The 20975-nt window shown below is 50.5% G+C and overlaps 3 protein-coding genes across 3 annotated transcripts in view; 1 reads left to right on the top strand and 2 right to left on the bottom strand.

The window, feature by feature from the left end:
• FAM187A (family with sequence similarity 187 member A) lies at positions 1-1895 on the bottom strand. The gene has a single exon (XM_054014254.1). The coding sequence runs from the start codon at positions 1380-1382 to the stop codon at positions 138-140; it is 1245 nt and encodes a 414-aa protein (XP_053870229.1). The 5' UTR covers positions 1383-1895; the 3' UTR covers positions 1-137.
• Positions 1896-4265: 2370 nt separating this feature from the next.
• Positions 4266-20681, bottom strand: CCDC103 (coiled-coil domain containing 103). Its single transcript, XM_054014255.1, has 4 exons — positions 20589-20681; positions 14899-15050; positions 7074-7203; positions 4266-5421 (listed from the first exon to the last, which is right to left on the bottom strand). The coding sequence occupies exons 2-4, from the start codon at positions 15039-15041 to the stop codon at positions 4921-4923; spliced, it is 774 nt and encodes a 257-aa protein (XP_053870230.1). The 5' UTR covers positions 15042-15050; positions 20589-20681; the 3' UTR covers positions 4266-4920.
• A 114-nt stretch (positions 20682-20795) lies between these two features.
• Positions 20796-20975, top strand: part of EFTUD2 (elongation factor Tu GTP binding domain containing 2) — a 35869-nt gene continuing 35689 nt past the window's right edge. Inside the window, exon 1 of the mRNA XM_054014253.1 lies at positions 20796-20874. The gene's annotated coding sequence lies outside the window, so the exon portion shown is untranslated. The remainder of the gene's footprint in view (positions 20875-20975) is intronic.

Here is a 20975-nt window from a genome sequence, read left to right as displayed (position 1 = left end):
TAGCATTTTGCTTGCATTTATTGCTAATGTGCATTAGGAAATTTCCCAATAGCCCAAGCGAAAATGTTCCAAGACATAATCACGAACGAACAAGAGAAATAATTTCCCTGGCCTGCAGCCAGCGCTCATCAGTGAGGCTACTCCATGGGAGTGCATCTGAACACATAACAGCAGCAGCGGCTGATGTGGATGCCGACGAACACCATGGTGATGAGGACATAGCTTGTGAGGATGGCCTTGATGGCATATCTCGTCTCGGGGTCATCGAGGGTTCGCTTGCGGTGACCTTGGAACCCCACGGAGAGCCGGAAGCCAGCAACCATTTGCCCCTCACGCCAGCAGTAGTAAGTGCCCCTGTCGTCCAGCTGGGCAAATCGAATATGCAGGTGGTTGCCATGGTCAATGAAGACCCGCATGCTTCTGTTGACCCCAGTGAGGAAGCTGGTGCGGTACAATCGAGTCGAATCTTTGTCCCATGCCACTGCATGCTCTGGCCTGGCCCCGGGGCAGGCAATTATCAGACCGCTGCCAAGGAGTTGCTTGTGGAACTGAATGGGGACTTTGGGCAGCCAGGGTTTCTGGCCAATCTTTGCAATGAGATTGGAGATGGACAGCACTCCTTCCTCGGGACCTTTTGTCTTTACACAGGGTGTCAGGCAGCTTCGGATGACAACCTCGGGCTTCCTGCGCCGGATGATGCCCTGGAAGCGCCCGGGGACAGATCTTGAGCCACAGGACACCACATCTGTCGGGACTGTGCGGTACCTGGGGTAAAGGTAGGCGCTCTTCACGTAGCAGAGGCCAATTCTTCGTTGCTCACCTCTCACCCCACAGCGGTCACACTTGGTCCAGTCCCAAAAGGTGGTGAACATGCTGAAATGCTCTTCTGTATGATCCTTCTGTGGGTGCTGGCTCCTGTCCTCAAAGGCCACTGTGATGGCCTTGGAGGGCTGCACATCCACATCATAGCCATAGAAGAAGTCCCCTGCCTTGGTACCACAAAGATAGTGGCCTGAATCCTTCACCTGGGCCTGGAAGATGATGAGACTGAACATCCTAATGCTGAAACGCTTCAGCATGTCGCTGCCCACACGGATGTGGCCCGCGTCCAAGAACATGGTTCCATCGAAGTCTGTTAAGACCTTGGTCTGCCGGCTGCCCATGCTCTTCTGAAAGTACCACACGACTGAGGTGACCTCCTCTGGCTTGCACTTACAAGGGAGCTCAAAACTCATGTCAGCCAAGTAGGCAGCATTGTCAAACATCAGGAAGGCCGGGCAGGGTGTTTTCTTGAATACATCTTCCTTCTCCATGATTGCAAAGGCATGGAGAACATCTGCCATCCCAAGAAGAATGGCAATTCCAACCAGCCTCATCTCCATTAGCCAGTCTAGATCCTCATTCAAGCAGTGCAATTAAATGGCATCAAACCATCCCAAGATTCTTACTGATCCTCTGGTCACTAAGGTTAACAGCCAGAGAACAATGCTGGGGCAAAGATTGTTTTAATACGTTTCACTATATAAGCATGGGGGTTTTGTAGTCGAGTTCGGCAGTAGACTCTCCCCTCTGGAACAGCTTTGGTCGATGGGAGAGGGTGGATAGCAGTTGGGATTATCTCATCACAGCCTAAGGCTTGCTGGGGAAGCTATTGTAAACTGTTTTAAAGAACTTCGTGTTTGTCCTGCACTGAAGGTTCAAGGCTATCAACTGGGTGCTCAGAGACATTAACTCTAGAACCTTTTCTTTTTTCCTCATGTCGGTTCTAGAATGTGAACACAGCCCTGAGAATGGGAGTCTCAGACAATAAACAAGCCCTTGCAACTCAAGGCATGTTACTGACGTGTACACAAAGGCAGCACTGAAACGCAGCCTCCTCTGAGTGCAAGGCAACAGCCAGGTAAATCACCTGTACACAGTACAGGTATGCGGTGTGGCAGGGCACCTCCTGTGCCTCACGGGCCTCCGGGTTACTCCCTTGGGTAATAGGGGGCCTGGAGTAAACCAATCTGACTCTGGAGGGTTTTTCTCTTCACTCCTGTTTTATTTTCCCTTCTTATATGGTGGGTGTAAGGGTCTGGACTCACCTCTGCGGCGCCTCCTACTGGTTATCCTGGGAATTAGTTCAATCCAGCCCAGAACACCGCCTGCAGGCCGGTGATCCGCCTTACTGCTACTGGCCCCCGTGTCCCTCCCAGGATCCCGGTGCCCCTTTACCTGGGTCTCCCCCTCCCAGGGGAACCCCCACCCACTATCCCCACCTTGCCTTAGAATAAGGCCACTGCCAGTCACCAACTAGCCCCCACACCCTGGGGCAGGCTGCAGTATAAGCCACTCATCACAGGCAAGGCTGGGTTTGGACCTGCTGCCTTTGCCTAGCCCTGGGTTGCCCTCTGCAACCCCCAGTACCCCTTGGCCTTCTACTAGGCCGCAGCCTGGGGCTTTCCAGGCTGGAGCTCCCCAGCCCTGCCCCACCCAGGTCCTCTATCTCAGGTCCCTGCAACCAGGCCCTTCTCTCGCTGAGTGCAGAGAGAGACTGCTGAGCCTCTGGGTGCCTGGCCTCTAGAGGGCCAGGTGGGCTCTGATTGGGGCATGGCCCAGCTGCAGCTGCTTCCCCCAATCAGCCCAGGTCTTTCCTTCCACAGCCCCACGCCCTGGGGCAGACTGCTTTAACCCTTCCCAGGCAGGAGCGGGTGACCACCCCGCTACAGTGGGCCTCAGGGTAGGCCCAAGAAGTCCCCTTCAGCAAAGCAACAGAAACCCCCAATGCAATCAGAAATGCTTTCCCCGCCTCTTCTTCCAGGGTGTTACCCTACTACACTGGCTCCTAGTTACCAGTGTTTCCCCAAGCAGCGTTATCTTCGTTTCTTTCCCTAGAGGGAGGGGAGACTGCCTTCCAGCCAGAGAAAGCTTTTCCTTCCCCCTGCCCTTGCCCTTGCCCTTGCCCCGGCTGCAGCCTGTCTCTCATCTCTCCCCTTCCCTCTCTCACCAGAAAAGGGGGTTTTAAAGGTCACTGGCAGCCCTTAACTGGGCTGGGCTCAGGTGTCTCTAGTTAACTTGAGGTCACCCTTTTTCCGCTCATAGGGAACAGGGCTTTCATCATTTTAGGGCTGATAGATCTGCCCTCCACCACTCTATCTTGCCCAGAATATCAGGGCAAACATTGGTTGTGAACACTGACGCAGAGCAGACAAGACCTCCATTGTTTAAGGTTTTGGTTGACAAGCTGCATGGGATCCCGTGTATCCCTCTGGGATAGATGGATGGGGAGGGCTCAGCACTGTCTGCATTTGACCCCATGGTTTCAGGGGGTCCTGGGATTTCAAACCAGACCCTTAGGCCATTAAGCCCTCCTCGCCTTCACCTTTCCAAAAGCTAGAGTTTGCGGCACTGGATTTTATAGAATCATAGATTAGGGTTGGAAGAGACGTCAGGAGGTATCTAGTCCAACCCCCTGCTCAAAGCAGGACCAACCCCACCTAAATCATCCCAGCCAGGGCTTTCTCAAGCCGGGCCTTAAAAACCTCAAAGGATGGAGATTCCACCACCTCCCTAGGTAACCCATTCCAGCGCTTCACCACCCTCCTAGTGAAATAGTTTTTTCTAATTCCAACCTAGACCTCCCTCACTGCAACTTGAGACCATTGCTCCTTGTTCTGTCATCTGCCACCACTGAGAACAGCCGAGCTCCATCCTCTTCGGGACCTCCCTTCAGGTAGTTGAAGGCTGCTATCAAATCTCCCCTCACTCTTCTCTTCTGCAGACTAAACAAGCCCAGTTCCCTCAGCCTCTCCTCACAAGTCATGTGCTCCAGCCCCCTAATCATTTTTGTTACCCTCCGCTGGACTCTCTTCAATTTGTCCACATCCTTTCTGTAGTGGGCGGCCCAAAACTGGACGCAATACACCAGATGTGCCAAATAGAGGGGAATAATCACTTCCCTCAATCTGCTGGCAATGCTCCTACTAACGCAGCCCGCACCTAGATCCCCCACTGAGCTGCCCGCACCCAAATTGCCCCATACAGAACCCTCTCAATCAACACCTGGATCCCCCCACACTGAGCCCTTCCACATTTGGATGCTGGTGGGATGAGCCTGCCGGCCCACACCTGGTGCACCTGGCACAGAGAGGCAGGGCCCTGGGGTGTTTCTGGGGCAGGCTCAGTTCTTGCACTGTGTCAGGGTTGGGTGCAGCATCACCACTGAGTCCATGTCCCGGGGGAGCTGCAGAGTGACCGCCCACCTCTGTGCAGCCAATCGCCTGTGCTCCCCAAGGCTACGCTGGATCCTCCACATTTATCTGACAAATAAAATTTGCAGAATTTTTAATTTTTGGTGCAGAATTTTTAATTTTTTGGCACAGCATGCCCTCAGGAGTACGACTGTGGAAATTAGCAATGTACATTCCATGTATTTATCCCAGATTCTGTTTAAGTAGGGGGTCAGATCAGTCCCAGATATGGCTGTACACATGAACCCATTCCTCATTTGGCTGTTACCTGTTTAACTATTATAATACAGCTGCTTATGTTTCTAAAATCCCCTGTTGACCAAGAACACGTAGCCAGATAAAAGAAAAGAGGGGAATTAATCTTCTCCCACTAATACTAGTGATTTTTCCCATCCCCAAACACTATATTCAATGCTGTACTACTGATTCACAGCACGTGTTGTCTGCTGTGTGATGGCCCCTCCCCCAATATAATCCTTTTGGTGACTAATATTTATTTGTACCAGGCCATTCTTCTAGACAGGTGAAGCAGGTACAAAGTAAAACTCAATCAACAACTTTCTGTAGAAAAGGGGCTCTCACTGTCCCTCCATCTTTGATGACAGAGCAGTACAGGAAGGGTCCCTCCTGGCCCTCAGCTCCTAGTAATCCTGGTGGAGTGTGAGCTGTAGGGTGAGCCTGTGCTCCTTCAGCTAACAAGGTAACATTTCACCAGCTCTTTAATTAGTTTGTCATCTGCCTCCTTTCGCTGGCCAGCCCCCCTCAGAGGGGTTTCTCTCTCAGCCTCATTCTCCTCTTCCTGCAAAGCAGCTGTACCTGCTTCAGCTGTGCCCTCAGGAAGGCCATCAGCACCACAATTCCTGCCCATGCTCTGTAGTTTCCCAAACAAGTCCCTGCAGCTATCCTTCTCCACCTGGCTCAGGAGAGCCACATTGAGTCCAAAGCGCTTGGTCCCAGAAAGGCTCTGTAATATCTGAAGGACGGCTTCTCTGTCTTCCCTACAGGCATGCTCGGCCAGCACCACAAGAAATTCACCCAGGAGGCCAAAGCCAACGTCAGCTTGAAAGATTCTGCCCAGGCCCTTGCCACCGAGCTGAAACAGGAACTGGTATTTTTCCTGTCCACTTTTCAAGCATCTGCGCCAATATCTGTAAAAGTCTGCAGACGTTTCAGGGAGTCCATCCCATCCCTGGATGAAAAGATGATCAATAACAGTTTCATAAAGCAGGTGCAGAATTCCACCAGCTGGTGGGTGTTGGGAGCAGAATTCCCCTCTGGACAGGTCATTCCATAACTAGTAACTGAAAGGCTGTGCTATCACTGAGTTTAATTCGTAAAGTCAAAATGGCTTTGCCACTCAAGTTTATGGTTTTATGGTAAATATGAGTGAGTGGGTGAGGGTGTATGTTGTGCTGGTAGATTTTTTTTATTTGTGCACCAGGTGAATGAGAGGTATGTGCTGTGGTGAGAGGCTATGTGTGTTCGGGGTTAGTGTGTGTGCTGGTTGTGGTGTTGTGTCTGAAGTAGCTGTGCTGGGAATTTGTGTTGATTTGTATTTGTGGTGCAGGGAGATTTGTGTTGAACTGTGTCTGGGGGAGTGCTGAGAGATGTGTGTTGATTTGTGTGGGTAGCAAATGAGGGGTTGTATGCTGTGGTGAGTGTGGCGCTGTGTGTTTGGGGTTGTTGTGTGGATGCTGCTGGGAGATTTGTGTTGATTCGTCTGGGTATGTGTGTTATGGTGTGGAGTTTGCATAGATTTGTTGGGGGAGTTTATGTAAAGTTGTATGGGTGACAATTCAACCTTTGAAGAACTGTGGCAACTGGTCCAAGTAATTCACCGTCTGTGCAGTCTCCCTTATATCACTGACTCATTACAACCAATGAAACTGTTGTATGCAAACTACATGTAGCGTAAGGGTACTGATTGGTTGAATTATCTCTGATATCACAATGGCTAGAACTCTTGGCATGGCATAGACAGATGCATGCCTTGCTGTCACATGGGTGTAATTCATAACATCAGAATGGCAGAGGACTGAAAAACTGGACAGTAACAGACCTGCAATCCCAGTGATGACTGAACAAGCTGATATTCTAAACAAAACGAGCTTTCAACCACGCTTGTGGCTGTTTCCATCATTTCACACAGACTCAGAAGACATTCCACGCTTCAGAGTGACACCCAGAGTGAATCCTGGAATATTATTATATAGATTGTTCCCTAGGGGGTGCTTTGCACTTTCCTCTGATGCAGCTGGTCCTGGCCATTGTCAGAGACAAGAGGTAGGACTAGATGGACATTTGGTCTGATCTACTGTGGTGATTCTGGAGATTTCTTTTACTGCTTGTCTACACATTGTGCTAAAGCAGGGGTTCTCAAACTGGGGGTCAGGACCCCTCAGGGGGTCGTGAGGTCATTACATGGGGGGGTCGCGAGCTGTCAACCTCCACCCCAAACCGCGCTTGCCTCCAGCATTTATAATGGTGTTAAATATATTAAAAAGGGTGTTTAATTTATTGGGGGGTCGCACTCAGAGGCTTGTTATGTGAAAGGGGTCGCCAGTAAAAAAGTTTGAGACCCACTATGCTAAAGCTATTGTGCTTTAAAATTCACCCCCGCCCTTAATCCGAATTAACTTTTAAGTGTAGACAAGCCCTCAGCTCAATCCACTTTGGAAGTAGATTAAACTAAAGTGGAACAAGGCACTCTTATTCTGGAAAACGTGTCCACACATGGAGTTATTCTGGAATAGCTATTGCATTTTAAATTCACACCCTACGTTAATTCGAATTAACTTTTGTGTGTAGACAAACCCCTACTGATGGAGTTTTCCTCCTCACCTGGGCTAGCTCCATCTCTCTGTCCTGCTTGCCATTAGCTTGGGTAGCATAGGAATTCCACAGGATTTTCTTCTTTCCCATTTTGTCCTTTTTCTCTAGAGGTTTCAGGTGTGATGCCAGCACAATATCCCTGCAGGAAATATAAAGGGAGTGGTAAACCCAGCAAGAGCAAATGCTCGCTTGAAATTAGCGCCATTTCCAGTTTGATTCCTCTCTGTGAGACTGGCACAGTCACTGAGTTTGTGATGCAAAGTTCTACCATGTAAAAGATGTGGGTTCAAATCAAGATCACAAAATCTCTTGTGGCCAGATCACATGTTCCCAGTTACCGCTCACTACTACACTGACTAACATGCAAGAGACCTGATTCCACTTCTCAAGTCTGATCTCTCATCCCAGAATGAAAAGGGGCTAAGGGCACTGTGACAGAGAGTCTGGACCTCTGTCCCTAACTGAAAGTTCCTAATGAGAGAGAGAGAGAAAGCATGTGTGTGTCAGAGACCTGCAGACTGGTCTGTGAAATACAGTTTCCAAGTGGTAGTTAAGCCATTGGAAAGGAAGCTATTACTCATCCTTACGGATCTTTGTATCCTCACTGGACTCTCTCTAAGGTTTGGTCTACACTAGAGTTAGGTCGATGCAAGGCAGCTTACATCAACCTAACTATGGAAGTGTCTACACTTAAATTTTACTCCCGATGTAACTGCCCAGGTCTGCTGACTTAATAACTCCACCTCTACGAGTGGCGTAGAGTCAAGGTTGATGTAGTTAGGTCAATGCAGTGTCAGTGTAGACGCTGCATTGCTTACATCGACTGTTACTGGCTGTGAAACGCTGTCTCACAATGCCCCATGCTGGCAGTACAATCGATACAAGAGCTCCTGGTGAGGATGCGCACTGCAAACACAAGAAGCAAAGTGTAGACAGGCACAAGCGATGTAATTACTGTGGCAGCTGTATGCTGACATGTTAATTTTGTAGTGCAGACATGACTTTAGAGAAAGCTGCAAGCTTGAGCCCTTATTGCATGTATAGGGCCTTGTCGACACGCCACAGTTTTGTCAACAAAAGTCAGCTTTGGTCCACAAAACAGTGGAGGTGCACACACTGCAATGTTCCTCCTGCTGATAGAACTCTCCTGCTACGCTGACATAAGAAAACCACCTCGACAAGAGGCACAGGGCTTTTTGCAACATGGTTAGCGTGACACAGCGTCAGTGTAGATCCTGTGCTTTCTTGCGTTGTCCTAATTGGCCTCCAGGAGGTGGCCCACAATGCCCACCGTGACTACTCTGATCAGCAGTTTGAACTCCGCTGCCCTGAAGGTACACAGGTATGCACCTCTCTCACGTTTAAAGGCCTGGGAATTTTAAAAATTTCTCTTCCTATCTGCACGGCGTGGACAGTTCACACAGCATCTTCCCAGCTGACCGTGCCGGCTTTGCACAGTAGACGTGCTCCCGCATGGAGTACACCAGAGCTGTTGGATCTGCTGGGTCTGTGAGTAGAGGAGGCTCTGCAGTCGCAGCTTTGCTCCAGCCGTAGGAACTTTGATATCTAGTACAATTAACGCTCAGAAAGCAAGCACTACAGGGGTCATTCAAGGCAGCAAGTAAACATTGCCTGGCTGAATGCATCACTTAAAGACACATTACTGGGAATAATTGTCAAAAGTTTCCTTCAAAGCCTCCCTAATTTGAATACTCCCCCTGCTGTGCCCCTCTTATTACCCTAGTATCTGGCTGCTCAAATCAGCAGCCAGCCGATCTACCTCAGTGCTCCACCCCTGTGGAAACTTTTCCCCCTTCGCTTTGCAAATGTTATGCAGAGCAAAACAGGCTGCAATAACTATCGGAATATTTTCCTCACTGAGGTCCAACCTGACAAAAAGGCAGCACCAGCAAACTTTTAATCAGCCAAAGGCACATTCAGTGATCATTCGGCACCTGCTGAACTTATTGTTGAAGAACTCCTTGCTGCTGTCTAGGTTCCCAGTGTAAGACTTCATGAACCATGGGAGCAAGGGCCAGGCGGGGTGTTCCAAGATCCCTATGGGCATTTCCACATCCCCTGTAGTGGGGTGGTCCCCCACTCCTACCTGGAAGGGCTTAAAACAGCCCTGGCAGAGGGCTGCAGCTCTAAAAGCTGGGCTGATTGGGGAAGCAGCCACAGCTGGGCCACGCCCCAATCAGGCCACAGCTGGCCTGTATAAAAAGGCTGGGAGCCAGGAGCTCAACAGTCTCTCTCTGTGTTCAGAGAGAGAAGGGTCTGGCTGCAGGGAGCTAGAGACAGGGTACTGAGTGGAGCAGGGCTGGGGAAAGGCTGGGGAGCTCCAGCCTGGAAAGCCCCAGGCTGCGGCCTAGCATAAGGCCAACAGGTACTGGGGGTTGCAGAGAGCAGCCCAGAGGTAGGCCAAGGCAGCAGGTCCAACCCTCCTTGCCAGTGATGAGTAGGCTGATACTGCAGTCTGCCCCAGGTGTGGGGCTAGATGATGACTGGTAGTAGCCTGATACTGAGGCGAGGTGGGGATAGTGGGTGGGGGTTCCCCAGGGAGGGGTAACCCTAAGACTGTGGGGTTACTGCCAGGGGGCAACACCCCAGGTACAAGGGCACCGGGGTCCAGGGAGGGACATGGGGTCCAGTGGACAGGCGGATCACTGGCCTGCAGAGGGCGCTCTGGGCTGGAAATCGAGCTGATTCCCAGAAGAGACCAGCAGGAGGCGCCGCTGGGTGAGTCCGCACTTCTACACCCCCAATTAAATCTTCTGGTCTGGAAAGTCCCAACATGCAGCTTTCTATACAGTTCAGTGTTCCTAAAGATGCATGCATCATGCACCTTCCCTAACCACCCTGCTTTGATGTCAGTGAAACAGCCCTGGTGATCCACCAGCACCTGCAAGACCATGGAGAAGTAGCCCTTCTGGTTCACGTACTCTGTCACAAGATGGTCTGGGGCCAAAATTGGGATATACATTCCATCTATTACTCCACCGCAGTTAGGGAATCCCATTGCCTCAAAGTCATCAAGTATTTCCTGCACATTACTGAGAGCCATAGTCCTTTGTAGCAGAAGGTGATTAATGGCCCTGCATACTTGCATCACCACAACCTCCACGGTAGACTTTCCAACTCCAAACTGATTCACGACTGGCCGGTAGCAGTCTGGAGTTGCCAGCTTCCACACAGCAATCGCCACTCACTTTTCCACAGTGAAAGCAGCTCTCATTCTGGAGTCCTTGCGTCCGCCGGAGTGCTGGGGCAAGCTCTGCACACAGTTCCAGGAAGGTGGATTTGTGCATCTGAAAGTTCTGCAGACACTGCTTATCATCCCAGACCTACATAACGATGCGATCCCACCACTCACTGCTTGTTTCCCGAGCCCAGTACCGAAGGTCCATGTGCAGCTGCTCCATGAATGCCAGCAGCAACCTTGAATTATTTCTTTCCATGGCACGCAGCAGGGCAGGCACCCCCAATTCACATTCTGATTCACAGCTCATGAAATACTGCAGGACCAGCCGCATTGTGTTCATAACACATCACCAGACTGGTGAGCAGTTCAGGATCCATGCTTTCAGGCAGTGATGAGCTTCCAAAATCCTAAGAACCAGTTCCCTACCGGGTCCACTCGCTCTGGGTTTTCGGTGGCAGGTCCTTGACCGGGAGCAAGTGAAGGACCTGCCGCCGAAGTGCCGCGGAAGAGAGAAAGAGCTCTGTGTAAGCTTGAAAGCTTGTCTCTCTCACCAACAGAAGTTAGTCCAATAAAAGATATTACCTTACCCACTTTGTATCTGAAAACTTATCTACCCAAGAAATGGCAAGAATGTTCTGGCTCTTAAGTGTGAACATTAATTAACAATGGTGAGCTGAAGACAGTAACCACCTCAGCAGTATTCAGCAAGGGCTCCATTTGCTAGTTGACGGAGGGACACTGAGGGCAAGTCTACATTACAAAATTAAGCTAAGTTATGTCGACATACAGCTGCCATAGTAATTAAATCACTTTTGCATGTCCATGCTCCTTGTGTTGGTGGTGTGTATCATCACTGGCAGCGCTTGCATCGATGCAGAGAGCAGTGCACCTTGGGTAGCTATCCCACTGTGCAATTCACCACTCACAGGGTGTTTTGGGAAGGGTTTGCAATGCCTCATGGGGGCAAACAAATCACACAGGGGTGACTGGGATTGGGAATACGGTTTCAACGTCCCATGATGCAGTTTTCTCCATCCCATAATTTTATCTGCATCACATAATGTTTCACGCTGCTTTTTAAAAGCTCCGCAAACCTGCGCGTCCACCATCTATCTGTGTGAGAAACATGGATCCTGCACTGCTCTGCACTATTGTAATGCGTGTTGCGAGCATGGTGCGCCTGATCCTGCAATATTTGCAGAGCCGCCAGAGTAGCCACAGGGAACGTGATGATTTGTTGGAGGCCAGATTGCTGTGGGACATAGAAAGAAACAATTCAAGGTTGTTGTTGGCATTCATGAAGCAGCTGCAGACAATGGAGCACCAGTTCTGGGCCTGAGAAACGAGCAATGGCTGGTGGGATCACATTGTTATGCAGGTATGGGATGACGGGTGGCTGCAGAACTTTTGGATGCGCAAGGCCACATTCCTGGATGTGTGTGTGGAGCTTGCCCCAACCCTCCAGTGCAGGGACACCAGAAGGAGAGCTGCACTGATAGTGGAGAAGCAAGTGGCGATCGCTGTGCAGAAGCTTGCCACGACAGATTGCTACGATCAGTCAAGAATCAATTGGGAGTTGGGAAATCCACTGTGGGGGTTGCTGTGATGCAAGTGAACAGGGCCATCAATTGCACCCTGCTACGAAGGACTGGAACTCTGGGCAATGACCAGGACATAGTGGATGGTTTTGCAACAATGGGGTTCCTGGACTGCAGTGGAGCAATAGATGGCATGCATATCCCTACTTTGGCACCAGACCAGCTTGCCACAGAATACATCAACAGAAAAGACTACTTTTCTATTGTATTGCAAGTGCTGACCGATCACTGGAATTGTTTAAACAACATCAACGTCAGATGGTCAGGGAAGGTGCATAATGTGTGAATCTTTAAGAAGACAGGCCTGTTGAGAAAGCTGCAAGCAAGGACTTTCTTGCCAGACCAGAAGATTACCATTGGGGAACTTGAAATGCCAATAGTGATCCTGGGAGATCCTGCCTGCCCCTTATTCCCGTGGCTTGTGAAGCCATACACTGGTCACCTCAACAGCAGCACTGAGTGCTTTAACTACAAACTCAGCAGGTGCAGAATGACAGTTGAATGTGCCTTTGGCTGATTGAAAAGCCGCTGGTGATAATAGCAGATAATAGCAATAGGTGCATTTGCAATGTTTTATTACTACACACACAGCACTCATTACAAGATTCATATCAGGGTGCAAAAAAACAATGCCAGGCAGAGTACACTACAGCAACACATGTCACTCTGGTTCACTATTATAATGGTCTTTCAAAGCCTCCCTGAGCTGTATAGCTCCCCATGAAGCTCTTTTAATAGCCCTGGTATCTGGCTGTTCAAAATCAGCAGACAGCCATTCTACCTCCATCCTCCACCCCAGCAGAAACTTTCCCCCCTTTGCTTCACAGATATTATGAAACAGTAGGCAGCTATACCATTGGGATATTTTTTTTCGCTGTAAGAGTGGCATGTCTGCGGCTCTGCACCAGTGACTATTAGCCTGCCTTGCTTTCTGGTAGGCCTGCTGCACCCCCTTGGCTTTCATGTGGCACTGCTGAGGGTCCCTCTTTTAGCCCTTCTCCACTAAGCCTTGAGTGATCTGCTCATAGATATTAATGTTTTCATGGCTGGATTGGAGCTATGCCTGCACAGCCTCTTCTCCCCTCAGACCTGGGAGATCCACCACCTCCTACGTACGCCAGGCAGGAGCGCATCTGCAGCATAGTCAGCTGGGCAGTTGCTAGGTGAGCTCTCCATGCTGAACCAACAGGAAATGGAATTTCAAACATTTGCAGGGAGTTAGAGGGGAGGGGCATATACCTGTGTTCCTGGCCACCGGGCAGTGGAGTTCAAAATGGTGACCAAGAGCAGTCATGGTGGGGCATTGTGGGACATCTCTTGGAGACCATTAAAGTCGACATAAGTAATGCAGTGTCTACACTGACACTGTGTCCACCTAAGTACGTTGACCTAATGCTGGACCTCTTGCAGAGGTGGAGTTATTAAGTCGGTGTAGTGAGCCATCTACATCAGGGGAGCAACATTTTAGTGTAGCTGCCTTACGTCGACTTAACTCTGTAGCGTAGACCAGGCCTGATTCTCACTTGAAAACAGGGACTTCAACAGTGGTGCTGGAATCAGAGTACAGGGCAACGGCTGACTGCTAGAGGAAGCTTTGGACAGTAGCACAGCAGAGACTGAGAACTGGATGTGATGTGAACTTGTGGAAGTGATTCTGAGAAAGATTAAAAAGAGAAAAACTACAATGTAGCTGGATACAGATGGATGAACAAATGGAAATGTACAAACACTTCTGGGGTCTAACGTGGCATATGTTTAACAGCATGGGAACTGTGGGATAGCATTGGCAGGCTATCTGATCATGACACAGCAACACGTACTTTAGCTACATCCTCACTCTAAAGTGGGTGGGCAGAGACATGCACTACAGTGGGCCACAAGCTTGTACCTACACCCCCAGACAAGCTAGCACACGCATGTTCTGAGGACATACAGGCACGTGTCTGGGGGTTTATATGTGGATGGAGAGGGTGTTCTAGATTTGATTCTGACAAATAGGGAGAAACTGGGTGAGAATTTGAAGGTGGAAGGCAGTTTGGATGAAAGTGATCATGAAATGATATGAGGTCATGATTCTAATGAATTGTAGGAGGGAAATATTCCAAATATCCTGTTGGAAGCAAGTTTAAAAGAGTTCAGGATTGCTGGCAGCTTTTAAGAGGCATCATTAAAGACAAAAGAGCAAACTATCCCAATGCATAGGAAAGACAGGAAGTATGGCAAGAGACCACCCTGGCTTAACCTGGAGATCTCCGTCCTGAAAGTCAAAAAAGAATCACAGAAAAAGTGGAAACTAGGTCAAATTATGAAGGCGCACATAGGGACAAACCTGTAGGGACAAAATTAGAAAGGCCAAGGCACAAAACAAGATTAAACTAGCTAGGGACATAGAGGGTATTAAGAAAACGTTTTACAAATACATTAGAAACAAGAGGAAGACCAGTGACTGGGTAGGCCCATTACTCAATGAAGAGGAACAGACAATAACAGAAAAGGCAGCAACAGCCAAAGTTTTAAATGCCTTTTTTGCTTCAGTTTTTGCTACAAAGGTTAGCAGTGACCGTGCAACTAACATAGTGAACATCAGTGTAAATGAGGTAGGGTCTGAGGCTAAAATAGGGAAAGAACAAGTTAAGAATGACTTAGGCTATGTCTACACTACGCAGCTTTTAGAGACATGGCTGTGCCGCTACAGCCATGCTGCTAAAAGGCGCGCAGTGTAGCCACTGTTTGTCTGCAGGAGAAAGCTCTCCTGCCGACAAAAAACTTCCACCCCCAACTAGTGACATCAGCGTTGTCAGTAGGAGAGTGCTCCTGCCAACAAAGTGCTGTTCACACCGGCAAAACTTGTCATCGGCAAAACTTTTTGTCCCCTCAGCACAGGGGACCACTGTACTAGATGACCTATCAAGGTACCGTCCAGTCCTACATTTCTCTGAATCACAAATATGAAACTTTCATCCTGATGAAAGAAACATTCCATTGTTATATTCCCAATTCTGTGACTCGCCATAGAAAACAAAATCCTGCAAACCTGAATTCTTCATAGGATGCCACCTTCTGATGAATGGCTCGGAACTTGGCATCGTTTTCTCTTTGATACTTTTCATCAGCAGCAACAGCAGCCTGCAGTTCTCTCTCTAAAGCACAAAAATCTATTGCTCCAGTTTCCTCCATTTCAAAAACCTAAGAGCAACACATATAACCATGAGAGTGACTTTAGGTGCATAAGCATCATACAAGAAAATACTCCTCACTCTCCCATCCATCCATTTCATCACTAGAGTTCTTGCTAGACTCACTATAAGTAACTAATAATACAGGGTGTGTCATGCATTAATGATCCCACCTTAGCCAGGCAAACTCCTGTCTTAAATAATCACTTCAAAGTATGCCATAGGTGCTGGAACTAAGGGTGTGGGAGGTGCTGCAGCACCCCCTGACTTGAAGTGGTTTCCATTATATACAGGGTTTACAGTTTGGATCAGTGGGTCTCAGCACCCCCACTCAGCTGATATAAATTGTTCCAGCACCCCTGAAGCATACCCACATTTTCCAGTGCAATTTTATTACACAAATGTTTTTACTCTGGACTCCCAGTTAGTCACTGAAAACAGGTGAAATTGTATATCACTTTATCATCAGACCCCCTAAACATTAACTTAAGGCTGCCAGGATATAAACTTTGCTAAAATTACAGATTATGTTACAGTTAATGAATCCTAAGGGTTAAAAACAATGTCAAGGGTCACGTTGCCAGAGAGTATAAACCATTTACAGTTCACACATACTCTTAACAATATTCAGGGTCAGACACAGACACTGAAAATAAAAACACTATTGCCAGTCAGGCACATGTCCTCATGCTGAGTAGCATGTTACCCTGCAAATCTTCCCATTTATTTCAATGGCAATACTCATGGAGTAAGGTACTTTTCAAAGTGTATCAGGGTGTGGCACCCTGTGTTTTATTTTCAAAGTGCTGAAGAAAAGCTCTGGGTGGCTCAAAAGCTTGTCTCTTTCACCAACAGAAGCTAGAGAGACAAGGTGGGTGAGGTAACATCTTTTATTGGACCAGCTTCTGTTGCTGAGAGACAAGCTTTCAAGCGGCGAACAGCAGAGGCTAACAGAGGGAGTTTGCCTGGGAGCTGTCCGAGAGGAGGTACGCTAAGAGCTGCATTAGGGGGGCTGTGTTGGTGAGTATCTGTTGCTGGGACAGTTGGTCAGTTTGACCGTGTGCTTGATTGCTTGCTTGTTTGTTTGAAAGTGTGAATTGGGAGTGCTTTGTTCCAGGTGGGCCTTGAGTGGGCCTGACTGGTATATAAGGGCAGTCAGCAGCGAACCAGCTGAGCGGCAAACAGCAGAAGCTAACAGAGGGAGTTTGCCTGGGAATTCGCCTGGGGAGAGCTCACTGAGGCTTTCATCTGCAGGTTTCTCTGAGTAGTTACTGCAACAGCTGAGGAAGCTCTTAAGAGGACGGTGATATGGAAGGTAAGCGATCAGCCGTTGTAACCTGCACAGGTTGTGCCATGTTTGTCTTTCTTCCACAGGACAGAAGCGACTTTGTCTGTACAAAGTGCAAGCTGGTCTCCATATTGGAAGAGAGGGTTTGAGGTCTGGAGAAACGAGTATCGACTCTGCGTTGCATAAGGGAAAATGAAGATTTCCTGGACAGACATCAGGAGATGCTTCTACGGAGAGCTGGCTGTATTTTAAAGAGTCCTTATTGTGGTTGCAGGAACAAACCATCCCGATGTGTAGAAAGAATAGTAAATATGGCAGGCGACCAGCTTGGCTTAACAGAGAAATACTTACTGACCTTAAACGCAAAAAATAAGCTTATAAGAAGTGGAAGATTGGACAAATGACCAGGGAGGAGTATAAAAATATCACTCAGGCATGCAAGAGTGAAATCAGGAAAGCCAAATCGCACTTGGAGTTGCAGCTAGCAAGAGATGTTAAGAGTAACAAGAAGGGTTTCTTCAGGTATGTTAGCAACAAGAAGAAAGTCAAGGAAAGTGTGGGCCCCTTACTGAATGAGGGAGGCAACCTAGTGACCGAGGATGTGGAAAAAGCTAATGTACTCAATGCTTTTTTTGCCTCTGTCTTCACAAACAAGGTCAGCTCCCAGACTGCTGGATTGGACAGCACAGTATGGGAGGAGGTGACCAGCCCTCCGTGGAGAAAGAAGTGGTTCGGGACTATTTAGAAAATTTGGACGAGCACAAGTCCATGGGGCCGGATGCGCTGCATCCGAGGGTGCTAAAGGAGTTGGCGGATGTGATTGCGGAGCCATTGGCCATCATCTTTGAAAACTCATGGTGATCGGGGGAGGTCCCGGATGACTGGAAAAAGGCTAATGTAGTGCCCATCTTTAAAAAAGGGAAGAAGGAGGATCCGAGGAACTACAGGCCAGTCAGTCTCACCTCAGTCCCTGGAAAAATCATGGAGCAGGTCCTCAAGGAATCAATTATGAAACACTTAGAGGAGAGGAAAGTGATCAGGAACAGTCAGCATGGATTCACTAAGGGGCAGTCGTGCCTGACTAACCTAATTGCCTTCTATGATGAGATAACTGGCTCTGTGGATGAGGGGAAAGCAGTGGATGTCTTATTCCTTGACTTTAGCAAAGCTTTTGATACCGTCTCCCACAGTATTCTTGCCGCCAAGTTAATAAAGTATGGGCTGGATGAATGGACTAGAAGGTGGATAGAAAGCTGGCTAGATCGTCGGGCTCAACGGGTAGTGATCAATGGCTCCATGTCTAGTTGGCAGCCGGTTTCTAGCGGAGTGCCCCAAGGGTCGGTCCTGGGGCCAGTTTTGTTTAATATCTTTATTAATGATCTGGAGGAAGGTGTGGACTGCACTCTCAGCAAGTTTGCAGATGACACTAAACTGGGAGGCGTGGTAGATACACTGGAGGATAGGGATCAGATACAGAGGGACCTAGACAAATTAGAGGATTGGGCCAAAAAAAACCTGATGAGGTTCAACAAGGACAAGTGCAGAGTCCTGCACTTAGGACGGAAGAATCCCATGCACTGCTACAGACTAGGGACCGAATGGCTAGGTAGCAGTTCTGCAGAAAAGGACCTAGGGGTCACAGTGGACGAGATGCTGGATATGAGTCAACAGTGTGCTCTTGTTGCCAAGAAGGCTAATGGCATTTTGGGCTGTATAAGTAGGGGCATTGCCAGCAGATCGAGGAATGTGATCATTCCCCTTTATTCGACATTGGTGAGGCCTCATCTGGAGTACTGTGTCCAGTTTTGGGCCCCACACTACAAGAAGGATGTGGAAATATTGGAAAGAGTACAGCGGAGGGCAACAAAAATGATTTTTTGGGGGGGTCTGGAGCACATGACTTGTGAGGAGAGGCTGAGGGAACTGGGCTTGTTTAGTCTAGGGGATCTAGGTGCAGGCTGCGTTAGTAGGAGCATTGCCAGCAGATTGAGGGAAGTGATTATTCCCCTCTATTTGGCACATCGGGAGTATTGCATCCAGTTTTGGGCCCCCCACTACAGAAAGGATGTGGACAAATTGGAGAGAGTCCAGCGGAGGGTAACAAAAATGATTAGGGGGCTGGAGCACATGACTTGTGAGGAGAGGCTGAGGGAACTGGGCTTGTTTAGTCTGCAGAAGAGAAGAGTGAGGGGGGATTTGATAGCAGCCTTCAACTACCTGAAGGGAGGTCCCGAAGAGGATGGAGCTCGGCTGTTCTCAGTGGTGGCAGATGACAGAACAAGGAGCAATGGTCTCAAGTTGCAGTGGGGGAGGTCTAGGTTGGATATTAGGAAACACTATTTCACTAGGAGAGTGGTGAAGCGCTGGAATGCGTTACCTAGGCAGGTGGTGGAATCTCCATCCTTTGAGGTTTTTAAGGCCCGGCTTGAGAAAGCCCTGGCTGGGATGATTTAGGTGGGGTTGGTCCTGCTTTGAGCAGGGGGTTGGACTAGATACCTCCTGACGTCTCTTCCAACCCTAATCTATGATTCTATAAAATCCAGTGCCGCAAACTCTAGCTTTTGGAAAGGTGAAGGCGAGGAGGGCTTAATGGCCTAAGGGTCTGGTTTGAAATCCCAGGACCCCCTGAAACCATGGGGTCAAATGCAGACAGTGCTGAGCCCTCCCCATCCATCTATCCCAGAGGGATACACGGGATCCCATGCAGCTTGTCAACCAAAACCTTAAACAATGGAGGTCTTGTCTGCTCTGCGTCAGTGTTCACAGCCAATGTTTGCCCTGATATTCTGGGCAAGATAGAGTGGTGGAGGGCAGATCTATCAGCCCTAAAATGATGAAAGCCCTGTTCCCTATGAGCGGAAAAAGGGTGACCTCAAGTTAACTAGAGACACCTGAGCCCAGCCCAGTTAAGGGCTGCCAGTGACCTTTAAAACCCCCTTTTCTGGTGAGAGAGGGAAGGGGAGAGATGAGAGACAGGCTGCAGCCGGGGCAAGGGCAGGGGGAAGGAAAAGCTTTCTCTGGCTGGAAGGCAGTCTCCCCTCCCTCTAGGGAAAGAAACGAAGATAACGCTGCTTGGGGAAACACTGGTAACTAGGAGCCAGTGTAGTAGGGTAACACCCTGGAAGAAGAGGCGGGGAAAGCATTTCTGTTTGCATTGGGGGTTTCTGTTGCTTTGCTGAAGGGGACTTCTTGGGCCTACGCTGTGGCCCACTATAGCGGGGTGGTCACCCGCTCCTGCCTGGGAAGGGTTAAAGTAGGATTACCATATTTTAATTTTAAAAAAGGAGCACACTCCACGGGGACCTGGCCTAGCCCCGCCCCTTCCGCAAAGTCCCCGCCCCAACTCTGCCCCCTCCCCTGGACGCTCCACCCCCTGCTCCTCCCCCTCCCCTGCTTCCCGCAAATCAAATGTTCGCGGGAAGCCTGAAACAGGGAGGTAGCAGGTAAGCTGGAGCGGCCCAGTGGCTCCCTGTGGCGGCCGGCCGGCCCAGGCCAAGAGGCTCTGGCCCCGGTGTCTCCCGCCTGGCTCGGCTCGGGCCCTGGCCGAGCACCCCGGGCCGAGCACCCCTGGCCCAGCACCGCCGGTCCCGGGCCAGCTGAGCACCGCTGCCCCCAGCCGAGCCCCCCGCCGAACACTGCCGGCCCCCGGTCCCGCACCCCCGGCCCCCAGCCGAGCACCGCTGGCCCCAGCCCAGCTCCCAGCCGAGCAACGCCCTCCCTATTTTCCCGGGCACGTCCAGCTTTTGGGGATTTGCTCCCCGACGGGGATTTGAGGCCCAAAAAGACGGACATGTCCGGGGAAATCCAGACCTCTGGTAACTCTAGTTAAAAGCAGCCTGGGTAGAGGGCAAATGCAGCATGCCCGGGGGAGGGGGGCGGGAATTTGGGGAAGGGGTTGGAATAGGGCGCGGAAGGGGCGGAGTTGGGGCGGGGCCGGGGTCACGGGAAAATGTTTTTGCTTGGGGCAGCAAAACACTTGGAGCCGGCCCCGCCCCTCCCGCCCCCCAACCCCAGCCGGGAGCGTTCATGACCCGCCAGACAATTCTACTCCCACGTGTGGCCCTGGATGTCCCGGGCGCGCCCCCCACAGCCCCGCCGCGAGGGACCCAGCGGCGCCTGCTCCACTAGCGGGCCCGCGGCCGGCGCGGGGCGCGGAGCGGGGCAGGACCGTTTCCCCAGGGCCCGGCCCGGCCCGGGCCAGGCCGCCTCGGAGCTGAGCCCACCTGGCCCCCAACGCGCCGGCCCGGCGCCCGGCCTCACCTGCGGTCTCCATAACAACGGCCGCGTCGCGGAGCCGAGGCCCCCGGCTAGGGCTGTCCTGCCGAACGCCTGATCAGAACCGGCTACCCAGCCGAGACGTCCCGGCCCCAGGGGCCGCGGACCCAGCCGGGCTTACATCTCCGAACTTCCCGCCCCGGCCGCGGCGCTGGCTGCAACGGGGTTTGAAGCGGCCCATTAGGCAGTCGCACCGCCAGCCCCCGGGTCCTTCCGCGCTGGTGTCGCACTGTCGCAGGCAGCGGCTGCGGGAACGGAGCGCGAGCGTTGGGTGAGGCGTGCGGGCCCGGCCTGAGCTGCGCCATGGGGCCTCTGGGGAGGGGGTGGGGGGCTGCGTGCTGCTGATGGGACGTTGGTGTGGGGGGGGCGCTG

Source organism: Malaclemys terrapin, chromosome 25 (genome assembly GCF_027887155.1).
Source record: "Malaclemys terrapin pileata isolate rMalTer1 chromosome 25, rMalTer1.hap1, whole genome shotgun sequence".
Classification (NCBI taxonomy): domain Eukaryota; kingdom Metazoa; phylum Chordata; order Testudines; family Emydidae; genus Malaclemys; species Malaclemys terrapin.
This window is presented reverse-complemented; position numbering and strand designations above follow the sequence as displayed.

Excerpts from the sequence above, each read along its gene's own strand:
- FAM187A (XM_054014254.1), bottom strand. The coding sequence starts at position 1,382 with ATGGAGATGAGGCTGGTTGGAATTGCCATTCTTCTTGGGATGGCAGAT.
- CCDC103 (XM_054014255.1), bottom strand. The coding sequence starts at position 15,041 with ATGGAGGAAACTGGAGCAATAGATTTTTGTGCTTTAGAGAGAGAACTG. Across the intron at positions 7,204-14,898 it reads GCATCCTATGAAGAATTCAG|GGATATTGTGCTGGCATCAC; the intron begins GTTTGCAGGATT and ends TATTTCCTGCAG. Across the intron at positions 5,422-7,073 it reads GAGAGATGGAGCTAGCCCAG|GGATGGGATGGACTCCCTGA; the intron begins GTGAGGAGGAAA and ends CTTTTCATCCAG.